At 39.8% G+C, this 27,939-nt stretch overlaps 1 protein-coding gene across 1 annotated transcript in view; it reads right to left on the bottom strand.

Moving 5' to 3' along the window:
• The window catches only part of LOC124271750, a 387,369-nt gene that overhangs the window by 188,445 nt on the left and 170,985 nt on the right, over window positions 1-27,939 (bottom strand). The window contains exons 11-13 of the mRNA XM_046706916.1: window positions 15,482-15,835; window positions 9,052-9,321; window positions 8,041-8,310 (exon numbers count right to left, since the gene is read on the bottom strand). Coding sequence (XP_046562872.1) covers window positions 8,041-8,310; window positions 9,052-9,321; window positions 15,482-15,835 — 894 coding nt within the window. The remainder of the gene's footprint in view (window positions 1-8,040; window positions 8,311-9,051; window positions 9,322-15,481; window positions 15,836-27,939) is intronic.

Consider the following 27,939-nt stretch of genomic DNA (forward strand, 5'->3'; position numbering starts at 1 on the left):
GATGAGAAGTATAGAAATTGAACTAAAATCATTACCTCTGAAATTTTATTTTCCAAATATTTCAACTGATATTTGTATTCAAAGAAAGCACATCAAAAATGTTCAAAATGCTTGAACTATTACCATATACCATATAAAATTATGTACAGATAAACATGTCACTAGAACAATCAATACATTATACATCTTACTGAACTATAACTCTGCTTTAATGACCCATATTTTGCAATGACAATTGCTATTAGATAGACATTTACAGAAAGTTTTAACTACAAAAACGAGTTACCTACAAATAAGACATACCTTTGACAAATCTAATTACTAAATTACTAAACCCATGCAGCTTACTTCTACTACAGTCTCAATTCTCCTATGTTCGCAAGTGCATCGGTGACAGCCCTGAACAAGACTTACAACTTCAAACACACTGACTGATGTTACCTACAAATTCGGAATGTTACCAACGAATACACGTTACCTACGAATCTACCGTTTATCCTGTGATATCATGCAAACTTTTACTTTTATCACCAAGATCAACTTGTTTTCTGACATTTCAATCAAAAAGAATTCATTATATATCACTATAATAAAGTCTAAACCATGAACTGCAGTGCATCCCTGACAAGAACATCTTTATTGAACGCTAAGTTATGTAGCCATTTGGAATTCCAAGGAACCATTTCAATCTATTAATAGGCAGTACTGCGTACCTAATCAGTTTTATGATCTGCAATAATTGTCTTCAGTATAAATTATGTTATAGCAGCGTATTGTGTTCTCTATTTCATTTTGTTAACAACGAATACATGTTATCTACAAATGCTGTGAGCTACAACCGGGGAAATCCCAGCGGGACGAGCCCCCATGTCAATTCCACTTGCAGTCTGAGGCCTATTTTACAATAATAAGACTTAAAACCTCACTAAAATTGAAGTTGGTTAGTTGTAACAGGTGTCATATGCATCCTATGTTATTGTCACATGGGTTTATTTATATAACATTCTTGCCGAAAATGTAAAACACACTTACTAATCACCAATATGTTGTCTGGTCTCATCTATGATGACTTCCAAATGGAACACATGTCACGTGTTGTCATTCCACCAATCTATTTGAATGTGATCAGTTGTTGGTACTTGTAGGTAACATTTGGGAGTTAAAATTTACTTACGAATACAGGTTATTTTGTGTGATATCTTCGTAAAAACAGCACAGAAAATGTTCAGATGTAGCACACGTATATATTGTGGCCATTTGCGCTTGAACTAAGGATATCATTCACTAATGTGTTCATTTGTGGAAACAGCAACATATTTAATGGTATTTGTAGGTAACATGATTTTTTTAACCAATTCAGACTTTGATTTTCTAACATTTCTTCAGATTATTACTTGCAAGAAATATTACGCCATTGCATTTGAGTACTTTACATATTAATGCTGTAAAAAGTAATACAAAACATAACCTTGTGTTGCATTTACATAAATTGACAGTGTCATTGAAAACTGTATTCGTAGGTAACGCAAAAAAATACCACTTGAAAACAAATTACCAAAATTACGAATTAAGCCCTAGACAAAATCATTTCAGGGGATTTATTCATGAAATATTTGGCAATCAGATTAATAAACTTCTGTTCATCCAGTTTGACTAGTATTTAACACACAACATGTTTTCAACAAAACATTTGTAAATATAAGTCAAAATGAATAAAAATGGCCTGTTTTTGTCTCCCATAAAGCATAATTTTTAATTAAAAATAGTCATGTTATATATGGCCCGAATCGTCTCACTTGTGCCGATGTGATGGGCACCCTGAAATAAATGAAGGTAGTAATGCTAAAATGTTATGGGCCCAAACATGCTGTGTACACTTTTCGTTGGAATCGACCATATATGCCAATCAATTTGGGAGGTCAGTGTTTGATTAAGGTGGAAGCTCTTTATGAGAGAATTATATTGTGTACTTTTGCACATCTTAATTTGTTGGATGATCCTCTTGTGAGGCATGTCAAGACAAATGATGAAAACAAGGAATTCCACAGCTATTTTAAGTGTGCCAATTTTGTTGGACAAAATCTCCAAATTGAGGTTGATTTTGCTGATGGTGTTGTACAGCAATGGGAATAAACCAGGTGAAGTCTTTCATCAGGTCAGCCCAAACTTGTCATTTCAGGGTCTGCTTTCTTGGAAACCACTGCATCGTGTATAAATGCAGTGTGTATGAATAGACAATGCCATTTAGAAAGTGGTCAAATGTAACATATGTTATATTTGGGATTACACTTCTTAGTAAAGTACAGATTCTAGTACTTTTGTTGGGTTGAGTCACATCCGGGATTCAAACCAACACCCTCAGAGCCAGGCACATAATCGCCAGCACACAAAGTCAGCCACCTAACCCACTCAGCCCCTGCAGCTCCCAACAAAAGTACTAAAATGTGTACTTAACTAAGAAAGTGTAATCCCAAATAGAACATATGTTATATGCAGTGTGTAGAACAAAATAGCAATCCAACACACTCCTTTGCCTGAATAAAGTCAAACAGAACTGAAAAGTGAAACAGAGGGATTTCTTATCGCTGTCTTAGGACCAGTCACTTCCCACTCACAATGGCTAAACTGTGATTCTTGGAGAGAACCTATTTATTATTAAATGCTGATTATGTAAACAATTTGCTGAGTCCCTAGCCAGTGGATATGACTCCTTGGCACAAACAGCATATCTATGTTAGTTAGTTAGTCTATGTGATTTATAGGAATAAACAAAAGTGTACATATATCACTTGTATAATTATGCGTGTTGGTGTATATTATGCATGTGAAACGGTATATTAATTTTATATTTGTCCATATTTAATCATCTATTGTCATAATTGCCATACATATTTTATTGTATCATGTCATGCTTTTAAACTTCTTTGCAATAAATTCATATACATCTGAAGACAAATTCCTGCTAACAAACCTGATCTTGAACTTTTTGATAAAGCCAATTAATTGTGATTGGCAAGATTCAGGAAATGCATGATAAATATATGCACCTTGCCTCTGAAACATCATCATTCCCAGTACACTCATCAGGCTCCCCATTGGTGTCTTTGGTTTGGTAACTCCAGATCTCTTGGCACACATTAGGAGAATGCCCGGGTTCTTCCCCGGGAACACAGCCATTCTGAAACTCTTTGTTAATGCAGAAGGCTGCTGTGTTGGTAAGTCTACATATTCTATGGAAAGTTCTTGGTGGGTTCGGCAGCACTTCCTTGAAGAAGTACCTTTTGCTGTCTGGGCTGCATGTAGAACTGATGATGAGCCTCACCAGCCACTACCAGGAACACCATACCTCTCTCTGCTGCATTATATTTTTATTTGGAAAACAATAACTATGACCCAGAATATTTAGAGGGCATCATGGAAATGAGAACTATAAAATTATTTGGAATATGCCCATAGACAGCCTCAGGCATATCCAAGCCAACAAACCTGATCTCTTCCTTTTTGATAAAGCCTTTGAATGTACTTATAACATTGAATTTTCAGTCCTTTTTGACAGCAATGTGATTGAACAAATTCAAGAAAAACATGGCAAATATGTGGACCACGCCTTTGAACCGTCTCACTTGCATCTCAAGTACACTCATCAGGTTTCTCATTGTTCTCTTTGCCCTTGGTTTGGTTTCTCCTGATCTCTTTGCGCAGATAAGGAGTGTGCCTAAAATCTCCACCTGTAGCACCACCTTTCAGGCACTCTTGGGTAATGGACAAGGCTCTGCGTGTTGAGGGTTTCCATATACCAGTACTCCACAAAGTTCTTGGTGGGTTCAACTTGGCAACACCTACAGGGAGAGATCCCACCATATCATACAAGTAGGAGTTTAAGGGTCTTGCCACCTCATCAGAAGCAGGCCTGTAGAAACGGAAAACTGCAACTTATCTGGATAATTTCCAGGCATGAAGATGGAGACTGGGTAGATAGTTGTGGAGGATGTCTAATCAAAGCTAATTGAGTTGATCTCATGATCAAGGGACATTGAAAAGCTCTACCATGAGTTATGGAACAACAACTGAAACAAGGTCCTTCTTAGTGAGAGGCTATTAGGATGACTATACAATCCATGAGTTGAAACTTCTGCAGAACTCTATCCAGGAGAGACCAGAGAGAGAAAGAGTAAGAGAACATACATGAACAATTCATGGATATAGCATCCAGTAGAAATACTTGAAAGGCTATAACTAATCTGAGGTACACTGTGAGTTTGTGGTTCAGGCCAGTAGCAAAGAAATCCAGTTTGAGAGTATCCTGACCAATGTTATCCATGCAAAATTCTCCTGATGGAGATGACATTCCATTGATACAATCCTCCCTCAATATGACTGACTGTCTGCCGGGATGTTAAATTTCCCCAGATTATTCCTCAGCACTATCCTGCTGTTGATCACTGCATGCACATGATTCTACAGATGGAAGATATCATTAACTTCTCAAATAGTTATGGGCATTTGGCAGTGAAAATTCTTAAAGAGTGATGGAAATACAGGATCACTAACATAAAAAAGGGATAGTATTCTTTGAATGATACACAAAAATAATTTTTGTTTGATGTTACAGACAGTTCATGACAAACAAAAGAAGAAGATAAACTCAACTGTCCTCTAGGCAGACAAGCTAAAAAATGCCCTTATCATATGTCATCATTTCCTTGATAAACCTTTTGTATCGAGATGTATTCTACAGGGAACAAGTCAAAAGGCCGCATGACAAAAGGGCCTCAAAACAGAAAAGTCAAAAGGGCCGCAAGAAAGTCAAAAAGGCCGCAAAACCCTAGTCAAAAGGGCCGCATCAAAAAGTCAAAAGGGCTGCATCAAAAAGTCAAAAGGGCCTCAGACCCCAAGTCAAAAGGGACCCATATAAAAAATATAATTATAACATCTTTTTTTAAAAGTATTTTAGTAAAAGGTTATACATAATAATAATAATATTCACAGGGTGTTTGACAAACCTCGTGTCATCTTACTGCTCTTCCAATGATATAATTTACAGAGAGCAGAAGGGAGCAAGAAAGGGATGTTGGGGGTGCAAGGATCAACTTCTTGTACAGAAAATGATTTTGGAAGAGGCTAAAACATATCACCGCAACCTCTCCATGTGCTGGATTGACTATAAAAAAGCATACGACTCTGTCCCTCACGAATGGATTCTGAAGTCTCTTCATTGTATTGACCTCCCTGAGCGACTACTTGATTTACTCAAGTCTTTAATGAGTTGCTGGTCGACTCAACTTGAGATGTACTCGCAAGGGCAGGTGCAGACTTCGGAATCTATTCCAATCAGAAGGGGAATATTTCAGGGGGATTCCTTTAGTCCTTTGCTTTTTTGTCTGTCTTTAAATCCTTTGAGCTTCCTGCTCAATAAAGAGGAGGGTTACCATCCCGGACCTCCTCAGATCCTGAACACCTCTTACTCATCTCCTTTACATGGATGACATCGAGCTCCTTGCCAAAGGAGATTCCAATTTGAAAGAGCAGGTTCTCCTTGTCAAGTCCTTTTCTAATGATATTGGCATGACATTTGGACTTGACAAATGTAATACTCTTCATTTGAAACGTGGCAAGGTAACTAATGATGGATCGGTCAAGTTACAAGGGGGAGGAGTTATTGAGCATCTTGTAGAAGATCAGGCCTACACCTATCTTGGAATGCAAGTTCGAGACAAGCTCCAGAATGCCCAGATTCAAGACAAACTTCGGGCCGAGTACAAATCTTGTTTAAAGAAAATCTGGAGCTCAGAGCTAAATGCTCGAAACAAGGTCAAAGCCACAAATACTTTTGCTGTGCCAGTCCTTTCCTATTCCTTCAGAGTAGTTGATTGGACAAAACAAGACATCCAGAGTCTGATAACAGAGCCCACCACCCTCGTTCCTCTCTTAACCGTTTATACATGCCAATCAATTCTGGAGGTCGGGGTTTGATTAATGTGGAGGCTCTTCATGATAGAATTTTATTGTGTACTTTTGCACATATTTATTTATCGGATGATCCTCTAGTGATGCATGTGAAGACTCATGATGAAAGCAAGGAATTCCACAGCTATTTTAAGCGTGCCAAGGTTGTTGGACAGAATCTGAGATTGCAGGTTGATTTTGTTGATGGCGATGTACTGCTGGATGGTACAGTGATGGGAGTAAACCAGGTGAAGTCCTTCACCAAGTCTGCCCAGAGTCGGTCTTTTGTGGAGAAGCTTTCTTAGAAGCCATTGCATCGTGTGTACATGCAGTGTGTGGAACAGAATAGCAATCCAACCGACTCTTTCGCCTGGATGAAGTCGGCTGGTCTTAAATGTGAAACTGAGGGCTTCCTTTTTGCTGCTCAGGACCAGTCACTTCCCACTCGCAATCGCCTAAATGTGATTCTTAAAGAAAATATCAATATGAAATGTCGACTTTGCAATGAATTCACGGAGACTGTCCAACACCTTGTCAGTGGATGCTCTTCCTTGGCACAAACATCATATCTTAAACGACATGATGGCATGGCTTGTTGCTTTTACTACCGTCTCCGACATGCCTGTGGCTTTGACTCCGAGGTCCATCCATGGTACGACCCTGAACATGTCCAGGGCGTCATGGAAAATGATGCTTTCAAACTTTTGTGGAATAGGCCCATATACAGCCTCAGAAGAATTCCAGCCAACAAACCTGATCTTGTCCTTTTTGATAAAGCCAATGAATTTATTTATATCATTGAATTTTCTGTCCTTTTTGACACCAATGTGATTGGCAAGATTCAGGAAAAGCATGCTAAATATGCAAACCTTGCCTTTGAAATGTCCCGCTTGCATCCCAAGTACACTGTCGCCAGGCTCCCCATTGTTCTCGGTGCCCTTGGTTTGGTACCTCCTGATGTCTTGGCGCAGATCAGGAGAGTGCCCGGGTTCTCCACCGGGAGCACAGCCCTTCTGACACTCTGGGTAATGCAGAAGGCTGCAGTGTTGGGGAGCCTTCATATTCTCCGGAAAGTTCTTGGTGGGTTCGACTAGGCAGTGTTTCCTGGGAGAAGTCCCATTCGCTGTTTGGGCTGTGTGTAGAGGGGGCTAGGGCCCTGAGCTGATGATGAGCCTTACCAGCCTGACTGTGCCAGGATCACCCGAACCCTCTCTGCTGCATGCATTTTTCATCTTTAATCTGTAAAACATAATAATAATAATAATAATAATAAAGCATATTTATAATGCGCACATATCCACGCTCAGAGCTTTCTATTTTCTTTCTAATGTTGAAAATAAATATCTATTAAAAACAGGGCTAGTATGCATAAAATATACATTGTAAATATGTATAACCTTTTGCTATAATACTTTTGAAAAAAGATGTTATAATTATATTTTTTATATGGGTCCCTTTTGACTTGGGGTCTGAGGCCCTTTTGACTTTTTGATGCGGCTGTTTTGACTTTTTGATGCTTTTTTGTAGTCAATCCAGCACAAGGAGAGGTTGCGGTGATATGTTTTAGCCTCTTCCAAAATCATTTTCTGTACAAGAAGTTGATCCTTGCACCCCCAACATCCCTTTCTTGCTCCCTTCTGCTCTCTGTAAATTATATCATTGGAAGAGCAGTAAGATGACACGAGGTTTTGTCAAACACCCTGTGAATATTATTATTATTATTATTATGTATAACCTTTTACTACAATACTTTTAAAAAAAGATGTTATAATTATATTTTTTATATGGGTCCCTTTTGACTTGGGGTCTGAGGCCCTTTTGACTTTTTGATGCGACCCTTTTGACTAGGGGTTTGCGGCCCTTTTGACTTTCTTGCGGCCCTTTTGACTTTTCCGTTTTGCGGCCCTTTTGTCATGCGGCCCTTTTGACTAGGACCCTATTCTACACATCACATTCTAACCATTTCAGCTTTCTTGCAAGTTCCACACCCAAAGAAGAATTTAGATTTTGTATGGCAAAGACATAGACAAAGATGAGTAACAAATTATTCATGCATCTGTCATGTGTATGTTATCTCCTTAAAACTGCACTAACCTCCCAATCAATATCTTTATTACAGACCATGTCCTGAAAGTCCTGATGTGATATGACACTTGTGGATACACTGTTACAGTTGATGTTCAGTGCAAGCTGCATCATGTCAGGTTCAGGATTGTCACTTCCAACCCATATACGATGTTTGAAGGGGGCTAGCCTCATCAAGTCCAAGTGATGCAAAACAAGTTCCTTGTTTCCTTTATGTTCATGCATTGCCTCCAGAACATCTTCTCTGGCATAAAAAGCCTCGCTATTCACTTCAGCATACTGAAACAAATTAACATACGAAAATCTGAACTAAATCAAGTGATACCATTCTATTTCTACTTGGTTCTTAACTGCATGTGTGGTTCATTTTCATACTATCACAATAAAAGTATTCAAACAGTACAAGCTTGCAAGGAGCAAAGGGGAATCCCTTTTCCCTCAAGATTTAATGAAAGGACAGCCACATAAATAGAGATCTGAAGAAATAGCAGCCAGTATGGTCTATATTGTTTTTTGCTGTTAAGTCGAGATTATTGTTCCACTAGTTCAGTTTTGAAGAGTGACATGTCTGGGATGAAACTCTAGTAGAAGCCTGGAGTTGCCGCCCTGCATATTGGGATGCTTTCTCTGGAATTAGTTAGCTGTCACTTTTTGTCCATAAATCAGCGATCATGGCATATTCATTTTGTAGGAGGAAAACACACTGAGTGCATCTTGACTCCTTTGAACTTTTTCTCATTCGGCACCTCCAGCATTATATGTGTTTGTCTTCTAGGGCCTTGAAGTGTCCACACATCTTACATGCAGCCGGGAATGGATGCCATCATGTTCCATTATACTTCCACCATTCAGAACTAAACAAAATCTTAGGTAACTTGAAACATGACATGTGATCCTGATGTAACCTGATGTTTTCCATTAATAAGAATACTGTGTCTATATGTTCAAAACATAAGACTTTGGTGACCCAAATGCTCATATTCTATAACATAAACTGATCTTAATGAAAACATTACTTACCAATTGTGTACGAGTGTTGATGCAGTACATAACAGCATCTTGGACACTGCCCTGTGATTCTTGTAATGCTCTCTTAGCTTCCACTGTTGATATAACACCTATATCATTCTGCTGGGATTCTTGGCTCGCATGAGACACCCTTGAAATCACATCATCCACATACTTCGCCCAAGTTTTATTCAGCCAGTCAATGACTATTTTGGTGTCTTTTCCACACTGCTCAAGGGCAATATGGACTTCCTCAACACCATACCCCTTTTGATCAGCTGACTGAAATATCAAGTAGAAAGGAATAAAAGTCTTGCATTGAAAAACAAATACGTGTAGAAAGTAAAATCTGGGTTGGATAGATGCTCATTTTCTCTTTCAAACAAGTTTACTTCATGCTTTTCTTCAATTAACTTTTGGAACTATACAAATATATGTGTACCAAAAATATCAGAATTCTTTTTCAATGAATTGAAAATGTTACACTAAATTGTATATTTAAATATGTATCCTATCTCATACTATGCATCTCATACTTCTAGTTCAATCCAGGAGTGGTAACATATCTGAAACAATTTTCCAACTCCCCAAAAACATCTCGCCAAACTCATCCCAAGAATACATGTCATGTGACTGTAACATTCTAGCACCTCACATGCAGCTTGGGTTATCCGGGGTAATAATAATCAGATTCTGATTACAGAGTCCAGTGAGCAACTAGTCAGATACTAGGCGCTATATAAATCAATTATCATTATTATGATGTTTTACAGATTAAGATGAAAAATGCAGCAGAGACCTTTCCGCAGAATATGTAGACTCCCCAACACTGCAGCCTTCTGCATTACCCAGAGTGTCAGAAGGGCTGTGCTCCTGGTGGAGAACCCGGGCACTTTCCTGATCTGCGCCAAGAGATCAGGAGGTACCAAACCAAGGGCACCGAGAACAATGGGGAGCCTGACGACAGTGTACTTAGGATGCAAGCGAAACATTTCAAAGGCAAGGTTTGAATATTTAGCATGCTTTTCCTGAATCTTGCCAATCAAAAAGGACAGAAATTCAATGATATAAATAAATTCATCCCCAAGGCTCTGACCACAGTCCGTTTGGGTTCAAAAGAGAATGATGAATGATTAAATAACTTGAAATATGGATAAGTCCACAAAACATAAATAAGAGTGAGTGAGTGAGTGTGGTTTTACCCTGCTTTTAGGAATATTCCAGCAATATCACTGCGGGGAACACCAGAAATGGGCTTCACACATTGTAGCCATGTGGGGAATCGAACCCGGGTCTCACTAACCCCAAAGCAGCTGCAGCTAATGCCAGGATAAAGACTGTTTTGAAAGTGATGTGTTCTAAATCCTTTTCAGTCAATGGTTCGTAATCCCTGGAAGCTAAATGACCTGAATACAACTGTGAGATTCCATGCATTGATGGAGATGATAAAGGTATGGGTCGTTCTCTTCAGATAAATGATGTGTTTATGACCATCAGTGGGGGAGACAATAGATGGAATGATGTTAGTCCCACGATTAGAGAAACAAGTCAAAACTGCCTGTCTTGATAAAGGAGATTGCTGAGCATCAGGAGTGAGTGAGTGAGTTTAAATTACGCCGCACTCAGCAATATTCCAGCTATATGGGGGCGGTCTGTAAATAATCGAGTCTGGACCAGACAATCCAGTGATTAACAGTATGAGCATCGATATGCACAATTGGGAACCGATGACATGTGTCAACCAAGTCAGCGAGCCTGACCACCTGATCCCGTTAGTCGCCTTTTACAACAAGCATGGGTTACTGAAGGTTCATTCTAACCCGGACTTTCATGGGTTGAGCATCAGGAACAAACTGGTGTTCATCCGAAGTAGCATTTTGTTGGGAAGAGCATTTAAAAGTATGAAAGCATTAAGTGAAAGTACAAGCTTGTCAAACTGAAAAGCCATACTTTTCTGAGGCAGATGTCAAGGCCTTCACAAAATTATCTGATAGTGGACAACCCTCAAGACTGGGTGCCATGAAGGTATCGATCCGTTGCTCCCTGCTGATATAGATCCCAAGCACAGAGGTGACGATGTGAATATTTTTAAATTTAGAAACAATTTTAACAATGCACAGTTTCTTACTGTGGCTAGTATTTGATATATTTGGGATTGTACTTTCTCAGTAAAGTACAGATTTTAGTACTTTTGGGCATTGGGTCCCATTCAGAATTTGAACCCACCCCTCTGACAAGTGTTAATGGGTTTTTGGTTGAGTCCCATCTGGGATTCAAATTGTATGTTCTTATATCTCAATGAAAAAGAAAAGCATCAGTCAAAACCTGTTTCCAGCCTGTTCTGAATGGAGCATATTTTTAATGTCATTTCATATCATGATATACCAGGCGTCATTGATAAAGGGTCAAATGATATATAGTACATGTAAAGAAACGTTTCTCAGAAATGATAGAACTAAGAGTGTCCTCATAATGTTCGATGTGTTGACAAATATGACACATCGTGACATACAGACAAAACGTTCAAACAGCACTAGCAAACATCAGTTGTATAGACCAACCCCCCAAAGTGACCTCAGTTGCATCTGCGATTCGCTCTCCATTGCGAGATATATCTTCTGCCGACCATCATGGAAGGTCAAATTGAATCTGCTTTCATCTGTGAAGAGTACAGGAGACCATTGACATTGATTCTAGCTGCCTAAATGTCTACTCGATCTCAAACGCATCTGCCTGTGACGTGTTGTTAGTGGGGACAAACTGTAGGTCCGGCGGGGACAAACTGCAGTCTGGCTGCCCTTGAACGGCGACGAACAGTGCTCCTGGATGTCTTTATATTGTTAACATTGAAGTGTTCTGTCTGAAGATCTGCTGTGTTAAGGAATCTGTTACGTAACGCAGTGTTAATCATGTGCCTATCATCTCGGACTGTTGTGACTCTGGGGCCACCTGGTTGATATGCATATTCCCACGGACCCATTGGCTTCAAATCTCTGCCACAGTCTACCAATAGCACTTACATTAAAGCAGACAGCAACATGCCGCTGAGTTTGACCAGATTCCAAAAGGCCTATAGCCTGATCCCTTTCAGCAAGTGTCCAAAAACGTTTCATTTTAAGCTGCAATTTCAAACAGGTACCTGAACATTTGTTGTATTTCGGATTACACTTTCTTAGTCAAGTACAGATTCTTGTACTTTTGTTGGGGGCATGATGTCATGGGTCATTGTTTCTACTACTGTCTTCGCCATGCCTGTGGCTTTGACGCCAAGGTCCATCCATGGTACGACCCTGAACATATCCAGAGCGTCATGGAAAATGATGCTCTCAAAACTTCTTTAGAATAGGTACATATACAGCCTCAGAAGAATTCCTGCCAACAAACCTGATCTTGTCCTCTTTGATAAACCCAATGAATTTTTTTTTAACCATGAATTTTCTGTCCTTTTTGTCAGCAACATGATTGGCAAGATTCAGGAAAAGCATGCTAACTTTGCGGGCCTTGCCTTTGAAATGTCTTGCTTGCATCCCAAGTACACTGTCGTCAGGCTCCCCAATGTTCTTGGTGCCCTTGGTTTGGTGCCTCCAGATCTCTTGGTGCAGATCAGGAGAGTGCCCAGGTTCTCCACCGGGAGCACAGCCCTTCTGACACTGGGTAATGCAGAAGGCTGCAGTGTTGGGGAGTCTACATATTTTCCGGAAAGTTCTTGTTGGGTTCGACTAGGCAGCATTTCCTGGGAGAAGTCCCATTCACTGTCTGGGCTGCGTGTAGAGGGGGCAAGGGCCCTGAGCTGATGATGAGCCTTACCAACCTGACTGTGCAAGGATCACCTGAACCCTCTCTGTTGTATTTTTCATCTTAATCTATAAAACATAATAATAATTTATTTATAAAGTGCCTCATATCCACCATAGAGATGCTCAGTGGCGCTGTGACAATATTGGGGAAGGAAATAGTTCATATGGGTTTTACTGAAAGGCAGCAGTGAACAAATGGGGTTTTAGCAGAGATTTAAACATTTCTTTTGATGAAGTGTTCCTGATTTTCTTTGGAAGACAGTTCCACAGTTGAGGGCTTGCAAAGGAGAAGGCTCGGTCAGACAGTTGGTTTGGAGATCTGTGTTGGATGAGGAGAGAGTCACAGGAGGATTGGAGACTTCGCTGGGATACATACACAGAGACGAGATGTTTGAGACAGTCGGGAAAGTTATCGTTGTAGAGGCAGTCATGAGTCAGAATGAGGATTTTGAAGGTAATTCTTTCAGAGATGGGGAGCAAGTGAAGAGACTGTAGTACTGGGGTGATATGGTCTCGAGTGTGGGTGATACATCTAGCAGCAGAATTTTGGATTCTTTGTCGTTTCTGGAGTGATTTAGCAGAAAGCTTGGCATATAGGGAATTACAGTAGTTGAGAAGTGACAAGACAGTGCATGAGAAGTTTACAGGTGTCAGTATCGAGGTAGTGGTGGACTTTGCTGATATCATGGATGTTGAAGTAGCAGGATCTACTGATTGCGGTGATGTGTGCATCAATGGACATGTTGGAATCAAGGATGACACCAACATTCCTGGCACTCTCTGATGGTGAGACTTCTGTGTCACCAAGTGAAGGTGATGGCAAAGCAGTCTTCAACTTTATAAGCTGATGTTTGGAGCCAATGAGTAGGAACTCTCTCTTCTCCTCATACAACATCAAATAGTTGGAGATCATCCATGATTTGATTTCCTGAATGCAGAGCTCAAGTTTGTTGATACTGAGTGAAACATCATTTGATTCAAAGGCAATGTAGAGTTGTGTATACTAGTATATGTGGAAACCAATATGTTGCCCCCTGATAATGTCACCAATGGGGAGAATGTAGACTGTGAACAGAAGGGGCCCAAATCTCATCCCTGGGGAACACCATATAACAATGGTGACTTTGATGATTGTACATCTCCAATTTTGACAAATAGTGTGTGACCTCACAAATATGAGGAAATCCACTTGAGCGCAGTTCCTGTTATCCCAATGTGACTTTTAAGTCGATGCAGAAGTAAGGTATGATCTATGGTATCGAATGCGCTGGATAGGTCAAGGAACGATTCCATGAGGTGCTTTTTCTCAAGATGTGCCCTCAGTTTGCCATCTACAACTTTATCTAAACATATAGATACAAATAAAGGTTGGAAATTGGACAGAAACTTTTCAAATAGTTTTCATCAGCTCCAGGTTTCTTTAGAACTGGCATGACAATTGCATGTTTAAAAACACTCGGGAACAGTACCAGAGGAGAGTGATGAGTTCATAATGTCCCAGACTGCAGGTACTAAACGGTGTAGCACACACTTGAACAGCCAAGGAGGAATGGGATCCAGTGGTGAAGCTTTCAAGATCAGTTCTAACCAAGATCTTTACAGGTGCTGTAAGTTTTAGTAACATATACCAACTTAAATGACAAAGTACAATGTTGTCTTTCAGTGGCATTTAGAAGTTGTACATTGATGTCCAAGATATTTTTATGGATTAAACTTCTTTCAAATTTCCCTCACGACTTTTTCGAGACCATTCCAGGTTCCTTCATCAGTTCACCTGATATAGGACCTGGAATGGTCTCGAAACGTTGTGAGGGAAATTAGAAAGAAGTTTAATCCATAAAAATATCTTGGACAAAATACAATGTGTTTAAAGAGTCTGGGTCCTTGAGAGAATGCTTTATCCACTAGGCTACAACACCGACCTAGCTGCTAATCAAATGGCCAGAGTGAGTGAGTGAGTTTAGTTTTATGCCACACTCAGCAATATTCCAGCTATATGGCGGCGCAAATGGCCAGAGCAAACGCCTCTCTGAATTCCACAAGCCAAAACTGTGAAACAGTTAATACTTCATGCATATGCATATTTTGCATGATACTTCAGCCATTTTCCTTTTTCAAATTAAGGAACTAAGAAGTTTTCGCCTGTTTTAGGCAACTTGACTGAAGTCTTTGAATGGCATTTACAAGTGATACACATTAAAAGGTAAGAATTTATGGATGTCGACTTCTATATTATGTGGAACACAATGTTTTGGAGAATATTCTTATTCCTTTATCACATGAATGAAAAACTAGGAAGCAGATAACTATATAAGTGCATGTGAAACAACAGTGATATGACAACAATAAAGGAAGCCAGTAGTTAATTGGTGCAGATTGGTAATGGCAATGAACAAATAGAAGCCAGGAATTCCTGATGAAGGAGTAAGAATGTCCTGTTCCTCATAATAAAGAAGTTAATATCCATACTTTATCACCCTTTAACTTGACAAAACTCAGAGTAGAACTAAGAATCGTAATGTGATTATTTTATTATAATGATAAGCTTCAAGAAATCCAGTTGCCATTACATTAATCACTGACCATATTTATACTGTGTCAAAAAGGGCAGAAACATGAAATGATGGAGACAGAATAATGATTACCTTTATAACCTGCAATAAGTCAGCCCCATCGAGTTGTGTCTTTTTCATATGTCTTTGTTCATTGATGTTCTCCATTGTCTCTTGGAATGTAGATTGTCTACTTTGAAAACTGTGTTCACTGCCCAATTCCTCATGAGTCAGATGTGACTGGTTTTGATCAATAGAGTCATTTACTGCTGACTTCTGATAATCAGATATCTGTACAGAGACATTATTGCCATAAATGCCTGTTTGAGGACTGTTCATTCTGCTGCTTGTTGACTGTTTTGTTGATTCTGACCCTTGTTTCCCCCTGGAATCCTTAAGTAATCTCTCTTCATACTGACGATGAGCTTCCTGTTTTTCTAAGTACACCTGTAATCCAAATGAAGCACAGTGTCATGTAATATGTCATCATACAATGATAAGTCATATACCAGCACCAGAAAAATAGAAAACGAAGAATTACTTTGGGTTGCTCAAAGGGTAAACAAGAGTCATCATAAGATGACAAATCCCCCCCAGGCCCCACAATTTTGAAAGAACAAATCATCTGCCAGTTACTTAAACTCCAACTAAGTTCAAATCGTTTCCATGGAAATCAAGAAAAATACAAATGCTAAAAATCTGCAAATAGCAAAAGTCACCACTTCAAGATCTGATTGATAGATCTATCAAGTCTTGTTGAAAGATATTGAACGTTTCGAGTTGTGCTCTGGAAACGAAGTCCAACCATCCCTTTTGAAACCAAGTCCAAATTGTTTCCATGGAATTTAAGTAAAATAACAATGCCAAAAAATCTGTAAATAGCAAAAGGCACCACTTTCTTTAGGATCTGTTTAATATATAGGCCAAGTTTTGTTGAAAGATATTGAACGGTTTTCGAGTTGTGCTCTGGAAACAACACCTACCTCCATTTCAGCTACAGTCCGTTTGGCTCAAAAGCGGACCGATGAATTGCAATCTAACTCCGAAAACTAATAAACATAACATACTCAATGAAACGCTGATCATAATCAAAACATCATACCCACTCTGTGAGGTTTGTGCAGAATTTTTGTCCTAAAAATAATAAAGTTGTTTAACAAACTATCATTAAAATATTGACACAGTTCACTGTTTGTTACGAGGGAGGAGTGCAGAGAAAGGGACAGCCAGGTGTTCGAGAAGAACGTTCACAGACAAAGTTATTTATTCATTAACCTGTGCTGTGCCGTCTCCATCCTTTCTCGAACACCTGGCTGTCCCTTTCTCTGCACTCCTCCCTCGTAACAAATAGTGAACTGTGTCAATATTTTAATGATAGATTGTTAAACAACTTTATTATTTTTAGGACAAAAATTCTGCACAAACTTCACAGAGTGGGTATGATGTTTTGATTATGATCAGCGTTTCATTGAGTATTTTATGTTTATTAGTTTTCGAGTTAGATTGCAATTCATCGGTCCGCTTTTGAGCCAAACAGACTATAAGTCTAACATGGAAACAGGAACAAATCAAATTTTGAAAAATTCCTAAATAGCAAAAGGCACCACTTCCACTCCATGGTTAATACATGTGCCAGGTTTGGATGATAAAAATAAAATAAAAATTCTAGTTATGCTCCGAAACTGAAATCCACCTCTCTTTTTTCGACTCAGTCCAAATTGTTTCCAAGAAAATTGAGAAAAATGATAATGCCAAAAATCTGTAAAGAGCAAAAAGGCACCACTTTTCCGTTTGATGTGTCCACCAATTATTGTTGACAGACAGACGGACGGACAGACAGACTATACCCCACATTATATGTCTGGGGGATAAAAATATTCATATTGATGTAAACCAGCCTGAAACTACTGTATCATACCAGCACTGCCTCAATTTAGCTTGCCACCTTCCATTGGTGCTCTAAACTGCCCTGTGAGTTTCATACTCAGCAAAAGTTACTGTCAGTTTTCATAGTCATATATTCTATGCATTATTACTGAGGGTTAAAGACATTCAATAGATTTTAACAAAACATGATCACTATCAAAAGAGTGAATGAGAGGGTTAAGTTTCATACAACTTTGTACATCACAGTGCCATCTTCATGTGGGAGGAAAGCTCAAACTAATACAGGTCTCACTAATATATCACTTTATACACATATAGACTAACACTATTTGCTTATTTCTTCATTCTCCTGAAATGTAGTGGAACCTTCCTGTGCTGTGCTCACAGTGAAACAGAAATACATCTCAACCAAATGCAACTTTACCCCGCTCAGGCACACTTTAACCATGTGACCAATCAGGTCTCATCACTTTTCCATTTGGTCCGAATCATACTTTTAGGGTAGAGTGGTTACGGTTGGGAGGGAAATGTAGTGTATGAGTGAATGGGTGAGTGAGTGAGTTAATATATAGGGTAACATTGGCAATATTTCAGCCATATCGTGATGAGAACAATTTAATTGATATCAATATTAAAATCAAGAAATTTAGAATGTAAAACATCGAAGGACAGTAAAAATACTAAAGTATCACAGATATATATTTAAAACTAGTACACTATCGTAAATTTAAATCACATAGACAGTATAAAATAAAAACGGGGTTGGGGGGGGGGCCTTATAGATCACCAACAACTGAAGGTTGATCACCATACTAGGGTCCATTGGGACTTACAGTACTTTTGCCACCTGCATGGACCCCAGCTGGATTTACACCATCCCTTTAGCCACTAGCGACTGTGCTGTGTAGTGTATGTGTCAAGTTAGTACAAAAGAATATGTTTGCCCTAAAAACTACATTTGTTCCCTTTTTCTGACTCATACCAACTGCTTGAATCTGACAGAAGGTGGTGGACTCCATACAAATGTGTATATCATGATTTGCTTCTTAAACCTCAGGGGAACATGATTTTCTTCTTATGATTCTCTTTGTTTATGTAAAGTACCACTTTTCGTTTTGGTAAAAAAAAAAGCGAATTTCTTGTGGACTTGCAGAGAATTAATTCCAGCTCATCTTAAAACTACTTTCAAGTTAAGAATACGACGTGAACTTAACAGAATTGTCTCACTCATATTCTGACTGCCAAAGTGACAGTGCTTAGGAACAGTAACCTGACTTGAGTCTACAGACCTAGACAGAAACCTCAGAGTCAATTAGATCTTCGGTGTAATCTGTGTAATAGGTTTGTTGTCTTCTTGTTCCCTCTTAAGATCCATAAGGTCTTGTGAGTGGGTGCCTCCCAATCTTTTGATATAGGCCACTACTGTGGCATTGTCTGTAGTGAGGAGTCTTGCACACTCCAACGGGGTGATGACTTAGCATAACATCACTGCCACAGGCTAATTTGCATGTCACGTGACCAGACTTTTCTCTTGTTTGTAAACAAATGCATAAATCAGGAGAGACTGACCTTAAGCAGGCTTTTCAGTGCACTCTTCATATTGTATTACATTGTTATATAGATATTCTTCTACAATTGTGACAGTCAGATTCATGACAATACATATTTATACCATCAAAGTTACTCCATCACTTGCTCTGCATAGAGATTCGTTGACAGCATCGTGGAACCGCATAACCTATGTAACCAAAGGATCGCTATGCAAATCAAAATAAATAAATAAATAATGTTACATGTTTTTTTATATTTTCTCAGTGAAAGTAAACCATTCTATCAAAGAATATTAAGCACATGTGTAGACTCGTAAAAAATGAAAGCTCTAAGAAATATATACAATATATTGAATGGACTGTGCAAGATGTGATTAATCGTCACATCTCTCTGGCCTGTGGCAGAGGTACTATGCTGGTTGCATGGGTACTCTGGGTAGGAGAGTGGAGTTCCTGGGTATTGATGCCCAGTGACTGATAGCTAATACCACTGCTCTCTTTTCCAGTATATTGATATGGACTGGTGCTTGTATCTCCCAGTGACCTGATGCCTTCATGTCTTCTAGATTGGCTTGCCAGGCTGTGACCGAGGTATGCGTGAAGAGAGGACGATCTACCAACAGCATCATGATTGATGACAAGTGTATGATGTTCTCAGGGTTCATCCACTATGCGAGGTCCCTGAACACAAGGTCTGTAGGTGTTATGATAGAGTCTAGCTGCTGACCTCGATGATGATTTATCCACTACTGAAAGTATCTGAGATACAAGTGGCCTCTGAATTTGAGATCCTGCATAGATGTCAGTGGTCCCAAAAGTGACATCCATTGTCTGAGAGCATGCTGAGAATGTTGGAATTTGGATATTCTAGTTAAGACGCCTTGGTATCGTTCAAACGGTGGATAAATGATACCTTGAGGCATGTCTCAAGTACTTTCTTGGGTTGCAGCTGATTTTTTCAGGATTGACTAGGAAACCCAATTGTCTAAAGAAATCCTGGAGATAAAGTGATTTGTCTTAAGCCTCATCTATGATGATCGGTGAATTCTGACACGCTGTAGATGGAGATATGCCAGAACTGGGGCTGTTATCGTAAAAAGCCTCGCAGCTATTGATATTCCAAATGGTAGGACCTTGAATTGGAATAGTCTCTCGTTGATGGTAGATATTTCTGAGAGTCTGGATGGATAGATACATAGAGAATATTACACGAGGTCTCATTACATACAGATTATATGAAACGAGTGTCTTTCCTATGGTATCTGACCGAGCGAAAGCAAGGTTAGATAACATAGGAAGGTCACGAGTTTCGTATAATTCGTATGTAATGAGACCGAGTGTGGTATTTTATTTATTACCCATGTCTTTCATGCATTAAATTGACAAAATAGCGTTCTTTGTTATTTTTTGGTTTCAAACCGAAACCGGTTTCATAAAGAGGTTGCGGAAGAGTTTTGTACTGTAGTACAATATTTATATGACGTCACACTGTAATGACGTCACTGCCTTGGTAACAGATGTCAGGATGCATGTCAGTTGCCATCGCCTCGTACAGCCTCCTACAGTAAACTACTCCGTAGCACCCTGTTTCTTGGTTTGCAGGTGCTTCATTCGGCTAACATCACTGGTGGAAACATTCCGTTTATGTTTTTCGACGGATATAATGTCTCAGTTCGACTCACAATTAAACAGCGACACGGCAACGTTCGCAATGTTTACATTCCCACAATGCATTTAAGTTATAGAATGAATGAATTCACGTGTTCGTTATGAATGAAAAAATAGTTACGTCAGAATGTGACCTAATTGAGAGGTCATCGGTTATCCAATCAAATCGTTAGAATCTCAGGTCAAGTCGTTACGACACAGGTCAACGCGATACGACACTCGTGTGACGTACGAGATTAGTATGCAACTACCCATACGTTGACCACGTGGGTAATAAATAGAGTTATGTAACCTTCAGATCTAAGGAGATCATAGAGTCCTCTATGGAGATTGTCTGTCTGAGGTTCCATGAGGACTCCATCCAAAACTTGGGTGATCATCTCAGGTATTCCCAAGTGAGGATATTCAAGTCGATAATCATTTTGAGCCCTGTAGAATCCTTCTTTGGTACCAGAAATACCAGACCTTGAGTTCCAGATCCCTGGGTTTAGCTCGATAAGAGCCTCCTTGTCTATGAGTTTGTGAATCACAGTCATCGATGCTGAAAGCTTGTTTTCCTGAAGGTGATATCGAAGTCCCACTGGGTATGTCAACAGAGAGGATCACTTGGTAAACTGAAGAGAGTATCCCTCTTTGATGACCTTCAGGATCCATAGGTCATAATAATCTGATAAATGGCCACCCATGGGACCCTGGAACATCTTCACCAGAAACCCTGGCATCTGTCTCTGATATGAGAGCCTGAGAATCGAATACCACCTTGTCCATACTATCCAGGTAGCCATGTAGCATCTGGGCTGTGATGCCAGCAATCTTTAGTTTAATTGAGGACAGATCATCAGCTGCATCATCCTCCATAGTAGGTGGTAACATCTTCTTGACACCAGAAATGAACTAGTTGGATATTGTTGATCAAACAAATGGACTCATAGAAATATCTGACTCTGCTCTCCTTAATAGTCATATGCTCTCGAACCTTGACTGCAGGTCTAAAGTGTGAAGAAACTCTACAGCTTGAGCTGTTAAAACCTCAGCTGGTAATAAGGGATGTCTCTCTCAGCATACCAGAAGTACGATCCCTCTCTGAAAACCTGTGCGGACCGTGCAAATATCTCCATGGCTGGTGCAGTTTGTACAGTCTGTGATAACATTTCCAGTCGTACGGTCGGTGAACCCTCTTCAGTCCTTGCAGCTGGAAAAGGTCTGGTTTGGTCCATGTGGCTAGATTGGCCCGTGTGGCTGATGATGTTCGTACGGCTGGTATGGACCATATGGATAGCCTGGTGTGGTGTGGTCTGTGTGGCTAGGCTGATCATGAGGATCATTAGCCACATTGAACACAATTTTATGGATCTTGAGATCTTTAGTCATCCTTTATGGTAGAGTAAAAGCCTATGCTCAGTATTATCTGTTGAAGTTCTTGTTCAGCTTTCTTTTCTCTTAGATTTGCTGAGAAGAGCTTGGTCTCTTCAGGGGAAGAATCTCTGGGCTTTAGCCAAGAAACTTGTAAAGGGTTGTAGTGGAAGAAAAGCTTGCTTTGCTTCTTGTTCTGGGTGTATCACAGGAGAAGACCTCCTAATGGACCCATTGCTGGATTTAAGTTGAAAGTTGACAGTCTTATATCATGATCCATATCTAAAGCTTGGTCCATAGGCATAAAAGCAATTGAATAGCTGGTTGTTGAGTCAGAATTGACAACACTGCTCGTGTGCATCTTATGTGTATCTGAGATAGTAGGTGTTGTGTCAGGATCCATAGTATTTATGATGGCATAATAATTTGTATTGATAACAGATCTTGCAAATCTAGTAGACTGTGGATTTAACTGACCTGGTCCATCCTGATGGAGCATGGTGTGTCAACCTATCGTAAGAATCAACAATGTTGGTATGGCATGGCAAATTCTGGTCATAAGCCAGTTGATGTAAGCTCCAATATCCATGGAGTGTTTTTTAGTTGATGCCAAGTCCTTAAATCAGGTGGAAGTTATGGGGACTATAGTGACACCAGTAATGGACAATAACGAGCCTGGTGTAACTTTCTCTTTAGTTGTAACAGGAGACACTCGTCATGTCTCAGCTTTGACAAATTATCAGATGCCTTGTCATTATAATATGAGCATTAATTGTCCATGGGAGTGTATGATGTGCTCAAAAGGAAGGAACATGGGGTGTTACCCCAGTTCCCACATATTTTGACTTCAGCCGTGATAACGTAGTTAAATTGCTCATCTTTCTTTTCCTCCAAACAGTTTTAGGATCAAATTCTTGTATCTGAGAAAAAAATGATCCATGTTTGTTATCCTTAAGCTTTTCCAGTTTTGTGTACATCTGTTCAAAGTTCAACCTTGAGGGTAACAAATTGTAACTCAAGGGATCCATCCCGAAGTAGGTTATAATGTGTCTTATTCATAAGAAGGAGACCACTACTCAGTTATGGCACGAGGAGTACTATTGAAAATGGTAGTATGATGTAAATTACTCTCTACTGGACTTCAGTGCTTGTCAGAAACAGTAGAATCTCTGTCAAGTTGTAGGGGCACTTATAGGATTATGGATAGACCATACAGCACCTATGCTTGAGTATCTGGAGATGGTCGCTGGCATGGTTGTTGCTGCATCTGTATGGTAACTGACAGTGACAATGAAGAATCTGCCAAAGTGCTAAGTTGGCTGGATGGTTGGCTTTCGTTCAAGTCATGGCTACCATACAGTGACCATCTCAGATGTGGTTCCACGTGTGGGGTAGGCTGGCTGGCCTCCAACCAAGCAGCTGGTAGGTGACACCAAGAAGCCATGGGGAGGGAGATCACATCACTGGATTAGTAGACAGCCATGTCACTCTTGTTGGGACACTTGAAATTTCTACTTCGATCTGTTCCAATTGTTGCTGTTTTAAACACCCCACTTCAGTGGATATAGCTGTTAGATAGAACAGATTTCATGGCACGCTTTTGAGCAGAGTCTCTCTTCAGACAGTTGTGTGCACATAAGTAACATGCATGCCCACCAGTAACTTATGAAGTGTTGAAAGATGTCAACTGAGCTGAATCTCAAGGACCTGGTGTGAGCACTCTCACTTAGCCAGAGTCTAATGAAAAAGGTCTTGTTAAGACAACATTGCACTATGGCTAGGTGAGAGATGCGAGCCAGATAATTAGCATTAGCCACTGAAGCGTGAGCCTTTGTTCAAGGGCTATAGTCTATATCTACAATGCAACAAAATTTAAGAAGTATTCAAGTGTGGTTGCGTTTGTTTGTAATATGAAAATTTGGTTTAAATATTTTTATATCTGATATATTGTTCAGAAACTGGATCGGCAAACAAGCAAAACACTTATATTAATGCCTCCCCAGACAAAATAACATTTTTGCGACATGCATTTCATAACATTATTACAAAAGTACATTGTATCATAAATAATATTAATATTTACAATATACATGACTATCAACAGCCATACAGCAAAACACTTTTAGTACTGCAAAGGGCCGGATGAAAACTTAAGATTGATCAAATATTCTTGAAGTGATAATAAAGTTATGTACTGATTTGAAAGTATTATGATTTATAGATCTAGGTAATTCTTGGTTACCATACACAGTGTCGTTTATGTTATATTAATGTTTGAAATAAAATAAATCGTTTTTAATAGCATCATAGTTGGGACATATAAAAAGATAATGAAGGGTGTCCTCAAAGTGGCCGCCGTTAGCGCCACTTATCTTCTACTTGCAACAGAGACTTGCAAATGAGCATCCTGCCCAACCTTAGCGGCTATGTCCCTTATAGCCCCGTTAAAGAGTGATCTGCCGAGAAAAAGAGAAAAGATCTGTCCGAAATCTATCCTCCCACGAAGATAAGTGAAGCGGGCCCCTGCGCCAAACCGCCGTGAGGTAGGAGAAAAAATAGGCCAACTGATCCAAGTTGTCTGGAACTGCTCCTGTAACAACACCATCGCAGCCCGAATATAAGATTGTTGAGGGGAAGCCGCATGCGAGACATAGCCACAGCTTCAGTCGCCGTCAAAACCAAGTTGAGGGGAACTAGGATCCTCCGAATGGCACCATCCAGGTGCGACAACTCACGGTCTTCAACCAGAAAGGGAGAATAGGTCCTCTGTTTAGAATCCAAAAGCGCGATGTCATCCACAGAAGGCGAGGCAATCAACGTAGAAAACCCATGAACATGGGAAGCCCCAAGTTAAAGCGGGGTGCCACAAACCCATCCTTAACCTTCCTTAAGTTGTCAAACGCCTCATCAAGAGAAGCCTCAAGTTGAGTAATGCAGGGACGAGGTGGAAAAGTGATAGAGCCGAAATCACCCGGTTTCATATCAAAGGTAGTCAACAAGTCCGAAGGTGAACTGCTACAAGGTAGTTGAAGGTTATCAGCAATCCAAACCAATAACTGAGGTGTGTCGAGTGCATCAACGCTGACATCTGAAGCCGAAGTGACATCTGAAGTAGGAGAGGGTGTAGCTGATTGAGGAGTTTCATCCCCGAAACGAAGTTGGAACGGTTGGAGGGCCAGCTGGCTGAACAGTCGAGGATGGAGCTGGGACTTGCTGACGTAAAACTGAGGCCACAGCATGAACGATGGCATCAAAATCAACACGTCGAGACGCAGAAGTCTCAGACGACGGATCCCAAGAAACTGGTAAAATAGGTTTGGTCGAGGTGATAGACCTAGTACCCAAAGTAAGGAGGCAATGTAGATCAGAGGCTGGCATTGGTGGATGACCTGGCAAAGGTGGCAACATTGAACCAAGAAAAAGCGGCACACTGGAAGACTGGAAGTAAGCATCGCACTGGAAGCAAGCAACGCTCTGACAGGAAGCGCCAAACCAGGACCAAGCGACGCATTGGAAACAAGCGGTGCTCCGACAGTAAATGCCGAAGCGGATGCAAGCGGCGCATGGGAAGTAAACGGCGCTCCGACAGTAAGCGCCGAACCGGGAGCAAGTAGTGCACTGGAAGCAAGTGGCGCTCAGACAGTAAGACACCCCTTGAGAGTGAAGGTTGGCCATGAAACCAAGCGCCGCACTGGAAACATTGGATGACCAAGGTACTGAGAAATCGTCACCAGGGTAGACGGATAAGACTGGCCAGCAGAAATAGTTAAAACTACAACTCTGGGCGGCGAATGATCTTTAATCACAATAGGACTGGACGCCTGCGGACAAAATAATGTTGGAGATCCTTACTCAAATAAAAATCAGAAGCCTCACATAGAAATTCTTCATTCAGCGACGGGGACTTAGACCTGTGAACAGTTGTCTTCAGATTTCGAGCGTTTAGAAGGGGTAGGACCCTCCGAAGGTTTACGGCGATCCCTGTCAGACAAACGTCAAGAAGCCACCCGGCGATATTCCGAAAAAGCCTCAACATTAAGTTGAGCATAGTAGGTACACGGGTGCGACCAATCAAAACATCCCAAACAATCCACACACAACGTATGTGGGTCCGCAGCAGAAAAGTTACTATTACACTTGTCACAATATTTGCGTTTAGAAGAAGCACTGCGACGAGATTTACCCATATTGAACACAGTCAAACTCTCACTAAGAATCAGCACACGCCCCGCACTGGAAAGAGAATGACAGGCACAGAACGTCCACGCGGATCATCTGAGCCGATCTGCTCGCTTATTGAGATGATTGACAGGTACTGCTATCGGAGTGGGGGCAGAGGTCAGGTACTTTGAGGACAGGAAGTTTTGATTCAACTTAGCCTACAGCACGTTTCCACACATGGTCGTAGAAGAAGAAGAGAGGTGCATAGCGTGAGATAGGATAAGTTTAAAAATATATTTATTAGGTGAATAATGCTAAACATATAAAAGGTTAAAAATTGAAGTTGATAAAAAAAACAAACTTTTGAAAAGTTAAAAAACATATATACATATTTATAACAAGTTTTAAAATGTTAAAAGTGGTATTATTAGGTCTTCAGACGAAAGACCTAGGAAGACCTACTGTTCTTATCCGAATATTCTTCTTATTATTTGTACGTTTTTTGTACCAGCTCTCCTGAACTAACCCCTGGGTCGATTTTGATAAAACTTACAGGGATTATAGCCTGTAGGCTGAAATTAATGAATGGTTGAAAAAATCCCGACTTTCGGCTTCCGGTAAGGGCAGATAACCCAAAACGTCAAAATCTTTGAGCCCCAATATCTCCAAAACTAGAAGGGTTAAATTGACCAAATTTTCACTCGATGTAGACATCATCATCCTTTATTGATTCAATGCATCAAATAAGTCGGGCAGCAGATGAAATTTTCCGCAATTTTGGAAAAACTGAATTTTTGCCGATTTTCACGTTTTGACGGTGCCTGTGTTTAAAAATCTTCTTCTCCGGAACAGCAAATAGTACAATCGTGTTCGATACGCCGTTAGAAAGCCCACATACCAGACTACAAAATTTGCACAAGGAATATCGATATCTTGAATGGTTTTGGAGTGATCGTCCTTGGAAGTTGGTGAATTTTTCTTAGACGCATTTTCATAGGGTTAAAAAAAATGTCACAACGCTGCAAAAAGACAATGGATTCCATTTTCCAAAGTACCAATCTGTAGATGATTGAATGGGAAACATTTTTGCTTCACATTATGGTTATGTAAATATCAATAATTACGTCACCATTACGACACAAACACAAACTTTGCAATTTTTCACATTTCCGCACGTTTTGATGGTGCCTGTGTTTTACAATCTTCTTCTCCTGAACGGCAAATAGTACAATAGTGTTCTATATATTTTGTTTTAAAGCCCACACTCCGGGCTACTTAGTTTGTTCAAGGCATGTCGATATCTTGAATAGTGTCGGAGTTATTGCCCTTGGAATTTGGTCAATTTTGGCAAAACGCATTTTTATAGGGTTCACAGCTCTTTGAAAACACAATGGATTTCATTTTTCAAGGTACCAAACTGTAGATAATGAAATGTGGAACATTTTTGCTTCACATTACTGTTATGTAAAAGTCAATAATTACGCCACAATTATGCCAAAAACAGGGAGGGACATTAGATTTTTCGCATTTTGTCAGTTGTGAGATAACTCGCCTTTGGAAGTTTGTGGATTCTTCTAAGACGCATTTTCATAGGGTTAAAAAAAATGTCACAACTCTGCAAAAACACAATCGATTCCATTTACCAAGGTACCAATTTGTACATAATTGAATGGGAAACATTTTTGCTTCAAATTGTTATTATGTAAAAATCAATAATTACGTCACAATTATGACACAAATATTATAGGCATGAGATTATGGTACTTGCCACAATAATAGATATACAATTAACATTATTAATAACAGGTGATTAAGAGGTGAGAAGATACAAATTATGAGAGGATTTAATAATATATTTAAGATATGAAGTGACTAATAACGTTGTAAGGTAGAAAGTCAGTAACGAAGGTAATAAACATGAAAGTAGGTTGT

The sequence above is a fragment of the Haliotis rubra genome, unplaced genomic scaffold (assembly GCF_003918875.1).
Source record: "Haliotis rubra isolate DU_JTF1 unplaced genomic scaffold, ASM391887v1 Scf163, whole genome shotgun sequence".
NCBI lineage: Eukaryota > Metazoa > Mollusca > Gastropoda > Lepetellida > Haliotidae > Haliotis > Haliotis rubra.